We start from the raw sequence: 12500 nt of genomic DNA, 5'->3' as shown, positions 1-12500 counted from the left end.
CGACACGTTATTGTTTGTATGGAGTAGGATATTGTTGTGAATTCGCTTCTGGTAGTGGTAGCCAGGGGAGTGGTCGGACCCACTTCCCGGCTGAACACCCTGAAGCTGACGAACCATGAATATCTCTGCAGTGTGTGCATTCACCAGTCCTCCGCTGCACTGTAATCACGAGCTCGTTCCTCCTCACAGGTTCAGTCTGTTCTTGCAGATTTTCCTAGATATGCCAACCAATGCCGCACTTCAGTCTGGGTGTTTATAAGCATTGTTTTGGTTTTTCTCAGTCAAAGGGTGGAGGAGGTCCTTGTGGGCCTTCCTTGTGGAGGAGGTCCTGGTGCCCAACTGTGTCTGCGGACGTCCTCCTGCATTTGGTTTTACCTCTTTCAAGGAGTTTGGTGGCAGAATTTTCACTCCAGCCACAGTAAAACACTTCATTCTGGAAAACAAACAAAAAACGCAAATAAAACAAAAATCCCACTCCATGGGAGTATCTCCTGTGCAGCTTTCCTTCGCATGATAACTCACGGGATGATAGGATTGGGGTGAAGCCTTCGGGAACCCCGTTTTTTGATGATAGGAGGAAAACCATGGGTTAACCATCCTTGGTTGGGGTGGTGCTGAGGTGTTGTCCACCAGATGTCGGTCTCCTCGGATTAACCAGAGACGGTCCCTTTGGGTGGGTACTTTGGATCCCAAAGAGAGGATAATCACCTGTATCTGCTACCATCGGAGCCTCATTGATTGAACATCAGTTTTGCAGCACCCTCTGAGTTTTGGAGACCGGATAGTCGTGACATCATGGCTGGTGGTTACACCTACGACTGTTTTGGTTGTTCTGAAGTTCACCATGCCTAAGGAGTTGCTGTAGCTATGTCCAATAAACTGACTCTCATGATAGTAGAGGTGACACCAGTCAACAAGTGTATTATGAGACTGAGGATTCGTCACTTCTTGGGTGTCGTTTCCCTGGTCTCTCAATATGCTCCGATTGAGGCGAGTGATCTCGCCATGAAGGACGCATTCTATGCCATGCTCGAGTCTGTGGTTGGTCAATGCCCCAGGGAGATGCTCTTCTCATCTTGGGGGATTTCAATGTATTGACTGGAACTGATAGGGATGGTTATGAGACATGTGTTGGTCCCCATGCGTCTGGAACTGTGAATGAGAAAAGCACTAAGTTCCTTGACTTTGCAAGAAGTCATGGACTGAGGGTGGCTGATTCATGGTTTCAGCCCCCACAGGCTCATTGCTGGACTTGGTATTCCAACTCTGGCGGTGTGGCAAAGGAAATTGACCATGTGTTCGTTGATGGTCGCCGAAGGATGCTCCAGAACTGCAGGATCTACCTGAGTTCTCAGTTCCTCAATACTGACCACAGGCTTGTTGTAATAACTCTGAAGTTGCAGCTCAAATCTGAGAGAATGGTAACATCCCAGCCTAGGCTGGGTGTTAGCAAGCTCAAGGATGACGGTGTAGCTGAGGAGTTTGTGAACACGCTTAGTGGGAATTCGTGGGGTCTAGGTGTTTCGGGGAATCCTGAAGAGTTGTGGAGTGCCTTCAAGACCACCATCCTTGATGTTTTCAGTGGATGTCTTGGAACTCACCAGAGGATGAAGAAGAACTTTGTCACCCATGGGACACCATTGACCAGAGTCACAGGGCCAGGCATATTTGCAGAGCTGAGCTGTTGAGAGAGCTGAGGCATAAAACTGTACCTGTGCTGAGGGCAGACAAGTATGTATCACCTGTAGAATCTGTGAGGGTGTGAGGAATCTGTGAAGGGGTAAAACATCACCTGTGGTCACATGATTCTCACCCTGCTTCCAGAGGAATTGGTGCATTGCATTCCTTCAAGCCTGTCCCTCGATGTACTGCAGTTAGAGCGAAGTTTGGTGAGCTCTTGTCAGGGGAGTCTGAAGTGAAGGTCCGCTGAGCCGGTTACTTTGAGCGGCTCTACCTGTCTGACCCACCAGCTGTTTAGTTGGATGTCAGGGGTGATACTTCCTGTTCACTTTTCTGGCTTCTTATTCTGATAATTTTAATCACTTCCTTTTCACTGCACTCACCATGGATTCAGTGGATTTCATTCACTTCCTATTCATCATAGTCTTGTACTTTTTTGGACTTTAATGAATTTCAAACTGTTTACTGTACAAATCTCATGCTTGCATAAAATTGGTTGAAGTTAGTTTTGGACTTGACGACTCAAATGTAAAATGTATCATCCTCTTCATCAGTCTTTTTGTTTGTTTACACCAAGCAATTTGTTTTCGCTCCATAATGTATTTTACTGCCTTAAAGTTGATAAGAGTAAGTTTCCCGCCATCGGAGGTGAGCTGTGACCAATGTTTCGGGTGTCAGCCCTTCATCAGAGAAAATGAGTAAAGCTTGGCTCCACTGATGGATGGATTTCTGCTCCAAACATCATCTTTTCCACCCCACGGTGTTAACCTTGCGATTCTCCATCTGCAGTTGAGAATTTGTCGATCACTCCATCCTGTCCGTTGACCCAGACTGAAAATTGCCTTTCCTGATAGTTGTGTTCTGTTTTCTAACCAACCACATAGGATATTACAGCACAAACAAAACTTTACATACAATTCTTCAATCATCCTACACTGGTTTGTCAACACTTTCACCTTTATGAAGCCCCAGCCTGGTGTTGGCTTAGTGGTTAGGGTGGTGGCTTGGGATCCTAGGGTCCTGAGTTCAAGCCCCGTTGGCTGCTGAATTAAAAATACACCAGGAGGTTGACTCAGCCTGTCATCCTTCCGAGGTCGGCAAAATGAGGACCAGTGTACTGGAAAGGAGGACACTGCATCAGCGGCATAGCCGCATCGCAACCAATGATGCAACCAGCAGCCACAGGCTGCACTCGACAGAGAGAGATGAAGCCCCACAGAGAGTATCTGGATCACTTGGTGGCCACGGTAAAGGAGGTTCGGTGGAGAGGGTTTTCCAAATGCGTTCCTCGAAGGCTGTCCACACTCGAGTAATTGTTTGGCTTGTGTGTGTCCTTTCATGCACTCAAACACAAGGAACCAACCACTCTTCGACAGTGGAACAACTTGTGTCCTCCAGGCCGTCTAACTTCCTACCTACTCCCAGTCACTGAGTCAGCGTATCTGCATACCAGGGCAGGGGATGGCGGAGGGGGAGGGATGGAGGTAGGTACAGGAAGCGACTTTCAGGCCACCCGGTACAAGATCTGTTTGTGACAAGATTTTAAATCCATGTCTATGAGGATTCCTTTAATCCTAAAATTGCTGTGCAGCGGTATTGCAGACCTTTCTGAACCAATCAGACGGAAGACATTTACAAATTTCGACACCGGGTGAAGCCATGGAGAACATCATGATCAATTTTCACTCATTTTGTATGACACGAAGCCCACTCCTCCCATTTATTTCTATACAACGTCGAGGTTCATTGAGAATCGAGCTGATGAGGGTGGGCAAAAACGTTAATATGTTGTGGTGACAGTGGGGCCACATTCGACACCACAAGCGAGGAAAGAGCAACCAAGAGAGGGGAGGAAACACAGTGAACTCCAAGTAATATGAAGGATACAGAGGAGATGTTTAATTCAACCAACTTGAATGCGAACAAAACATTCAGCTTTGCATCGGCATCCAAAAGACCTCCGCTCCAAGAAATGCACTCCTTTCCAGCTTTGCAACCCTTTGCAACCACATTATTGCAACTTTGCAATAATGAATGGATGGAGAGTGGTTGTTCAACTGGACATCCTGTTTGCCAGCATTTGTTGGTGGACGTCAAAGATCCCACGATGTCCGTTAAAGAAGAGTAACTGGTAACCTGTCCAGGATTGTAACCCCAGCCATGGAAACTGCTTCAGCAACACCGACACTATATATACATATATATATATATATATATATATATATATATATATATATATATATATATATATATATATAAATATAGCATGGTTCATGATCTGATCTCGTTTGATCCCATCGGAATGGAACCCAGACTGAACAGCTCAATATGGAGCACACTATAGCAAGTGATCTCCCCCCTCACCCTTACACACACCAACGATCGTTGGTAACCGGTGATGTAAATGAGTTGTACACCATTATTACTATGATTACTGGATTTATATCGAGCCAGCTGCCGAGCACAGATTGTTTTCGTCAATCATGCCATGGACATTAAGCATTGTAATCAAAAAGCCAGACACCAAGCATTTAAGCTTTCCACCAGGTGTTGCAGGTTCGCAGTTGCTAAGCTTTCCAGCAGGTGCTAATATTTCCAGCAGGTTACCTGGGCCAGGTTAACATTCTCCCTTTCGCTTTGTTATCCCTAACCAACCACACGATCCTCACAAGGTTTACAGACACTTCTACAACTTGTGAATTATTGATTACAATTGGATTTCCTTTCTATCCCCAAAATTGTTTTTATCGATATCAGAGCAGTTCATGTTCTTGTGCGATTAACCACAGGAACAAACGATGATTCTTCAGATAAGAGACAACCTCAGTGTGAGGTCTCGGAAGGGAGGTGGGGGGCACACTAATAAGGTGATGATTTGTCGATTTGATGGTCGAACAACTTCGACGAACCCAATCACCCTTTTCTTAATTAGAAAAGGAAATGTAAAAAGATCTATGTATTCTTGTTATAAATTTAATGATTATTGTAACAGGTAAAACAAAAGAGAATCAACTCACCGTGTAAGTTCTCTGGAGGCATATTTGGACTTCGGGAAACCCAAAGGGTTGAACTGGAATTCCTAATCCTTCATTCATGGCAGGAAGCAAGACATACAGGGGGTTCCGAGCCATGGGCAGTGAGTCGCATTCCACTTCTCACACCCGTCCCCCTCTACTGTGGCACTCTGTCTCTCTGTCTCCCTCTCCTTCTCTTGCCCTCTCTCTGGCTCATTATTCTTCCTTTTCCTGAATGGTCTACCACAGAAAGAAACCCCAGACTGACCTGAACAAAGAGGTGAGAAAAGAAAAGAGGACACATTTCGGGTGAGAAAGAGACAAAGACATTCACTGCCTTGCATTCTCTTCCCTTTTTCCCATTTCTAACTGTCTCGATGGCAAAAGAGCATGCACAGGGACGAGTCTTATGTGACGCGATCCAGTGCATACGAGAATATATGGAACCATCAGGTAGCAATGCAGACAATGCAGACAATGCAGATAATGGAGTATTATAATTATGAATATTGTGCAACGATGGGATTCAATGTGGGAATAATTAAGAAATGGATATGAGAGGGAAAAATGGTTTTCGAGAACAAGGTTGAGGAAGTGATGGTCTAATGGGATTGGCAATTAAATGATGGTCTAATGGTATTAGGTGGAGAAATAAGGGGGTAATGGGGAAGAGTGAGAAGAATGTTGTGATAGGTGTTGCTAGAGCCAACATGGATGATAGAGTAATTGAGAATGTTTAGACATCCTCGATGAATGATCTTCAAAGACCTGCATGAACGCCTTTGGCCAACCTCAGTTTCTCACCTCCGTCTCTTCAAAGAGCTGCACTCCAATCAACCATCCGAACGCTCCACCGGTTTTAATCCCCACCTTGCTTTTCTCTTTCCATATTTACAAACACAATTACTGTTTCGTTCTCTTTGCTTCCAAACATTCCCGATCAGCCAGAGCTGCAGTATGGGCACAGCACCAGCACACTTGTTCTCTCCGCCCAGATCGCTCTGTTTCTCAACCACAGTATCCCTTTCTCTCCTCCCTTACCTCCCTCCTCTTCCGGTCCCTCCTCCACAATGCTGTTTGAGTACACTATTTCGCTCCCTCTCTCTCTCTCTCTTACCCCAACCCTCTCTCTTCCCTCTTCTTTCTCTATTTTCCCCTCCTCTCTCTCCATCCTCCTCTCTCTCTTCTCTCTCTCCATCCTCTCTCTCTGCCTCTCTCTCTACACCCCCTTTCCCTCTTTCACACCCTCCCCCCTCCTCTCCTATCTTCTTTATTTTTAAAACACCCCTCTATTTATTTTCCTTTTTTATTTTTCACCCTTGTTGTGTTCATCTTCTAAAATTAATATCCTTGTTGTGATAGTGATTAAAATGAACATTTTGTTGTGATCGTGATTTATATTAGTATTTCCTTATGATAGTGATTTATATTAATATTTTGTTGTGGTAGTGATTGAAATGAACTTTTTGTTGTTATATTGATTTATATTAATATTTTCTTATGATAGTGATATATATTAATATTCTTATTGTGATGGTTATTTGTATTAATATGTTGTTGTGGTAGTGATTTAAATTAACAGACTTGTGATACTGATTGAAATGAACATTTTGTTCTGATAGTGATTTAAAAAACATACTTGTGAGAGTGATTTATGTTAATATTTTCTTATGATAGTGATTTATTTTAATATCCTCATGGTGATGGTGATTTATATTAATATTTTGTTGTGGTAGTGATATAAAGTAACATATTGTGATAGTGATTAACATGAAATTTTTGTTGTTATCATGATTTATATTAATATTTTCTTATGATTGTGATTTATATTAATATCCTTATTGTGACGTTGATTTATATTAATATTTTGTTGTGGTAGTGACTTAAATTAACAGACTTGTGATAGTGATTAAAATGAACATTTTATTGTGATAGTGATTAAAATTAATATTTTCTTATGATCCTGATTTATATTAATACTAGTAGTAAAGCCTGGAGTTGCTCGAGCAACGCCCGGGCTTTCTTGCAAATTTCCTGAATAGCTGTTAGCGGTTAGCGGTTAGGGTTAGGGTTAGCGGTTAGGGTTAGGGTTGGGGTTAGCGGTTGGGGTTAGGGTTCGCTGTTAGGGTTACGGTTAGCTGTTAGGGTTACGGTTAGCTGTTAGGGTTAGTGTTAGGGTAGCTAACCCTAACCCTCACACTAACACTAACCCAAACCCAAACCCTAACCCTCACAGCTTGGCGTAGCGGAGGTAAACAGCGCCCAGGGCAAAGTGGAAATTTGCGTCCCCCGTAGGCGTTAAACTTGAGTGGATTTGAATGGAAAATCCCATAAGGGATATCGATTTATCGATTTTTTTTTTCGAATATCGGAAGTGTTATGGAAAAAATTTATAGCCAATGACCAAAGTTGGACCAAAAGCCATAATCGTACCGAATTTGAATGGAATCGGTTGGAGTTTGTGAAAATGCATCAAAACGAATTTTGAGGGGCCTCTTAAGGAAGACAATAATATCATTAGAATGTGTGCCAAATCTTGTTTCATTTCATGCAGTAACAAAAATCTGATGGTGGAACAAAGAAAGGGGCGTGCCGAAATATTAATATCGAGACTTATTGTGATGGTGATTTATATTAATATTTTGTTTTGGTAGTGATTTAAATTAACATACTTCTGAGAGTGATTTATGTTAATATTTTGTTGTGAGAGTGATTAATATTAATATTTTGGTGTGAGAGTGTTTTATATTAATATTTTGTTGTGAGAGTGATTAATATTAATATTTTGTTGTGATAGTGATTTTATATTAATATTTTGTTGTTTTTAGTGATTTATATTAACATTTTATCGTGATAGTGATTTATATTAATATCTTCTTATCATCGTGATTTATATTCATATCCTTATTTTGTGATAGTGATTTATATTAACATACTTGTTTTGATAGTGATTAAAATTAACCTTTTGTCATGGTTGTGGTTTATATTCATATTTTGTTGCTATTAGTGATTCATATTAACATTTTATCATGATAGTGATTTTTATTAATATCCTTGTTGTGATTGTGATTTATATGTGTTTTGCGTGTTGTTTGAACGAGAGATCTTAAGAATTCCTTCAACTAATGATGTACACAAAACACAATGAGACGAGTAGTCTTCCACTGTAAAGACACACTCAAAGTTAAACTGATAGCCTACATACTTACAAAACACCATAACGAGCATCTCTCGCCATCCTGGGTCATGAGTTGGGCTCCTGGGGAACATTCATCCTTTTGTCAGTTTGCCTTTGGCTTTATTTACCCTTCCATCCCTTTAAAGGAGAAGAGAAGAAAAGAGATTCTGAAAAAACAAATTTCAGGGTACTGACTGCCTGATTCAATGACAATCTGGATATTTAGGTAGGTCTGTATATCATTCAAGTTTCTACCCTTCATTCTCAAAACTCGTCCAGATCACAGGTCCACAACCTTAGTTGTGTACAAAGGTCACCCAATGAGAGATAAGAGAGGAGAGAGAGAGAACCACAGAGCATCACCATGAATGACCATCCAAAAGGGATTATTGGTGTGCAATGTTCACATGAATTTTCATGCGTGCACATTACACCTTTCCTCCACCAGAAAGAAGAGGTAGAGTGATGTTAAATGGAATGCTATCATTCCAATGACCACTCGATGTTGTTTTCTGGGTTGAAGGGCACGTGGTATATAAACTCAGGAGTCTATTTTGTGCCACTATGTCTGCCCAAATTAAGTGATTAAGTTCACAGACCTTTTCCACACTTCATCACATGGTGTCCAGACAATGCTTGATTGTATACTCTCATTGGATTGTATCAGAAAAAAGCAATGGAGAAACTGTTTTCAGCAATATTTCTGACGTACTGCAGCAATCTTTCTGAAGGACAGAGGGAAAATATGAAAAGATTAGAAGGAAAATGGGATGATTTGTGGAGAAATTGCTCGAGTACGAGTGATTGGATGAAATTGAGATAGTAAAATAGAATACAGACACTTTGAGTGTGAGAACAGGAGATAAAGAAATCCCATTATCTGTTCTTGAATGGCCCTTACCTGTGGTTGCTGAAATGTATGTCCCGTTGGCGTTTAAGTGAGTTTTGTGATGTTCAGAATGCTTCCACTGCAGAGCAACTTAAATTGTGAACAAAGTTAAATAGATCTTCCTCTGTGAGAGGCTCATGTAGAAGCTTCAAGACCCACCCCCCCCCCCAACCACCCACATCTATACCCCAATCACACACTCTGACACCTCGAAGCTTCAGGTTGTAATGCTCAACCAAAAATTCATAAAAATTTCCTGCAGCACATGTGGGACAGACAGACAGTTGCTCCCACGGAGTGGGTTTTCCATTTTCTTTGCGTTTTTCTTGTGTTTTGCAGATAGACTGGGCAGAATCTGGGAAAATGTACATATTTAAAGTTGTGGAGGCATTTCATGTTTACGGCTGGCAAACAACTTTTTTTTAGATGTATTTATATGTTCAAAATCGAACTAGGAGGTTTGCCCAGCTGCATTTTCAATGGTTAACCCATAAACTTGATAAATCAAAAATGGCCGTCACTAATACATGAAAAATTCATTTTTTTCATATCTTTGGTGCCAAACATGGTAAGAACCTAAATAAAACATCTGTTTGTATCTTTTTAGGTACAAGGAATCCATTGAGACCATTATTTAGACCCCAATATGTTAAATCAAGATGGCCACCACATTAGGGCAAATTTTATCACTGACTGACTTCAAATGAGTGACTTAACTTTATCATAATATCATAGTTCAGATGTGGGATATACTGACTGTAAATGAATCCAGCTATAGTTATATTTTGTCATTGATCAATGTGGAAGAGGGGTTCAGTTACCAAATGAGTTTCATAATGAATGGGAAATCATAACTGAAATTTTGCATATCAATAAAGCAGAAATGGCTGGCAAGACTTTGTTAATTTATAAACTGCTTAAATCAAATATCAACACATGCATGATACATATCTTATGATGTTCATTAAAGCCTGTTACAAGCTGTAATGCTTCAAAACATGCACCACATTAAACACAGAATCCAGCATGGAGGAAGTCAACTCCAAAATGAGGTTCTCTTTATTGTGTCTTGCAAGCATGACATGAGAGTGAAAATAACGATCATGACAACTCCCTTTTCTTTTACAAAATACTGAGATATAACATCAACATTCTAAATCATACTTTATGATCTACTGAGAACGATCATGTGCCTATATAATGGCATTCTTAAAATGTCAGTGCCTTTAGCAACTCAATGTTCAATTGTCCTTGTCATATTTTAGAATAGACCTTTGATCTGATATGTGAATATAAACTTGAATATTTAAGTTAAACACAGACTAGACAGGTGAAAAGACTAAACTGATACCATTGATTAAAACTGCAAATGTTCTGGTTTACTTATATAATTATTACTTGATCAGATGCCTAATAAGAGTGCCTTGATCAGAGGTTACCAGCACTTGACCAACCGGTGGAGCATGGTCCTCAGCACCAGCTCTTATGATCAAATTATATGCTTTTCCAGATGGGTGGCATTGGCTCTGGTTGGGTTGTAATGGATTTTGGTTTGGCTATCAAACATTACAGAAATATAAGTCTCCAACAGCACAAAATATAAACTTTTACATGTCCACAATTATATTGTAATGTTACATTACTACGTGTGTGTGGAGGACTTAGTTTATGTACCATCAGGTAGAATGTTCCGACATTCGTCGGCATACTTGTGGCATTTGCAAGCTTCAATGCATGGTAAGCGCTCACCTCGTATGCGAAGTGCAACATGCACCATGGAGAGAAACGAGTCATCCGTTTGATGCTTGAATGGAGGAATAGTGAGCTTTACACCATCATCCTTCACCATGTCAGATAATGGGATGTGGCGGAACTTGGTTGGGATGGGATGAGGAGAAGAACATGCAGCTAACACATCAGTAAGCCGATCAGTTGCTGATCTAAAATTGTCATTCCGTAACTTCAGTCGAATTTGTCTTGCATTATGTATGATCTTAAGGCCATCACATGTAGGTGTAACAAGGTGTTGTTTGTTATCTTCTTGACATATTATACATTTGTCATAATTTAACAAGACTCCCCGTTTTCTTGAAGCTGGATCAGCATCCATTGCTACAAGTCATATAGCCACATGCCTGCAAAGACAGATAAAACATATTAGTGTAGACCAGGTTCCTCGTGAGATATGCCTATTTCTGCACCAAAAGGTCAAAATTTGACCTTTGTCCCAATGCATAACCTTGACCTACAATCAACTTAAAACTTATTCCAGCTTATCAAGCACGTGTGCAAACCCTAATATAGACATCAACATCATTGATATTGGTCAAGAAGTTCTAGAGATACAATAATTTAGGTATTTTCTATAAGCGATGGCTGCCATCTTAGATTTGTCAAGTTTATGGGTTAATCGTTGAAAATACAGCCGGGCAAACCTTCGAGATTGATTTAGAACATATAAATACATCTTAAAAAGGTGTTTACCAGCTGTTAACATGAAATGCCTCCACCATTACCATTTTCTGAAAATTGACCTAGTCTAGGAAGAAAGGGTTTTACGGTGGCCGGAGTGCAAATTCTGCCATTAACCTCCTCAACAAAAGTAACCCAACTGCAGGAGGACGTCCGCAGACACAGTTGGGCAGTAGATATGGATGGTCTTTGGCTCACAATTAGCTCCTCAGCCGTTCAACAGGTTTTGTTTTTAATCCTGCTGGGTGTCCATATCATACACACTCCTCACCAGAAAACCTGGTGGGGGAGACGGTTTAGTCACTGACAACCCGAACATGGAACAGGTTTGTACAGGTTTACATGGAACCTGAATCAAGTCACAGATCTTATCTGGCCTGACCTGACAATCATGTCTTGCATCAATAAGTGTTTAACCCCTTTTCTATGATGCTCCAAATTGAGCTCAGCTCCATCCAATTTCCTTTGATCATCCTTGAGATGTCTCTACAACTTAAATGGAGTCCACGTGTGGCCAATTCAATTGACTGAACATGATTTAGAAAGAACCACACCTTTCTGTATAAGGTGCCACGATTGACAGTACACGTCAGAGCAGAAACTCAACGATGAATTCCAAGGAACGGTCCGTATAACTCTGAGATAGATTGTGTGGAGGCATAGATCTGGGAAGGGTATAAAACAATTTCCAGATTGTTGAGAATTCCAAAGAACACAGTGAGTTCCATCATTCGGAAATGGAAAGAATATGGAACTATCTGTTAAGGGTTATAGTTCAGTCCTGTAGAGTAAAGTGATTAAATTTCATGAAGACAAACCTTGAGAGTATGAGGAGAGAGTTGGGTGATGCAGATTGGGAGAAGCTAACATGAGGATAATCAGCATCAGAGAAATTGGAAACTTTCAAGAAGAAAATGTGTTGAGTGCAGAGTACGTACATGCCAATGATGTGTAAAACTAGAAGCAGAAAGAGACCAGGGTGGTTGAGCAGTGAGATAAGGAACACTATTAAGGAGAAGCAGAAGATAATTATAAGGTTTAAAAGAACAAGAATGGAGTTAGATTTATATCACTGTCGGAGTAAACAGAGGCAAGTTAACAAGATAACTCAGCAAGCCAAAAGAGAGTATGAGAATGACATGGCTAAGAATATTAAGCATAATAACAAGGCTTTCTCTGAATATATCAGAGGAAAAGAACAGGTTAGGACCAGTGTGGGCCCATTGAGGAATGGCACCGGGAGAGTGGTTCGTGATGAAAGTGAGAT

At 40.8% G+C, this 12500-nt stretch overlaps 1 protein-coding gene and 1 long non-coding RNA gene across 3 annotated transcripts in view; one reads left to right on the top strand and one right to left on the bottom strand.

The window, feature by feature from the left end:
- Positions 1-12500, bottom strand: part of LOC147024067 (neuropilin and tolloid-like protein 1) — a 110475-nt gene that overhangs the window by 90270 nt on the left and 7705 nt on the right. The window contains exons 1-2 of one of the 2 annotated variants that reach the window (XM_085890241.1): positions 5499-5712; positions 4698-4962 (exon numbers count right to left, since the gene is read on the bottom strand). In XM_085890241.1, coding sequence (XP_085746367.1) covers positions 4698-4719 — 22 coding nt within the window. In that variant the 5' untranslated portion in view covers positions 4720-4962; positions 5499-5712. Of the gene's footprint in view, positions 1-4697; positions 4963-5498; positions 5713-10510; positions 10897-12500 lie in introns of those variants that run through there. The other variant, XM_085890239.1, reaches the window with a different exon arrangement.
- Positions 7658-12500, top strand: part of LOC147024068 (uncharacterized) — an 11511-nt gene continuing 6668 nt past the window's right edge. The window contains exon 1 of the long non-coding RNA XR_015060524.1: positions 7658-8329. This is a non-coding gene — a long non-coding RNA (uncharacterized LOC147024068). The remainder of the gene's footprint in view (positions 8330-12500) is intronic.

Source organism: Eptatretus burgeri, chromosome 7, assembly GCF_056783735.1.
Source record: "Eptatretus burgeri isolate ZD-2024b chromosome 7, Ebu_testis_v1, whole genome shotgun sequence".
Classification (NCBI taxonomy): domain Eukaryota; kingdom Metazoa; phylum Chordata; class Myxini; order Myxiniformes; family Myxinidae; genus Eptatretus; species Eptatretus burgeri.
The sequence above is the reverse complement of the archived record's forward strand: the minus strand, read 5'-3'. Positions and strand labels throughout refer to the sequence as shown.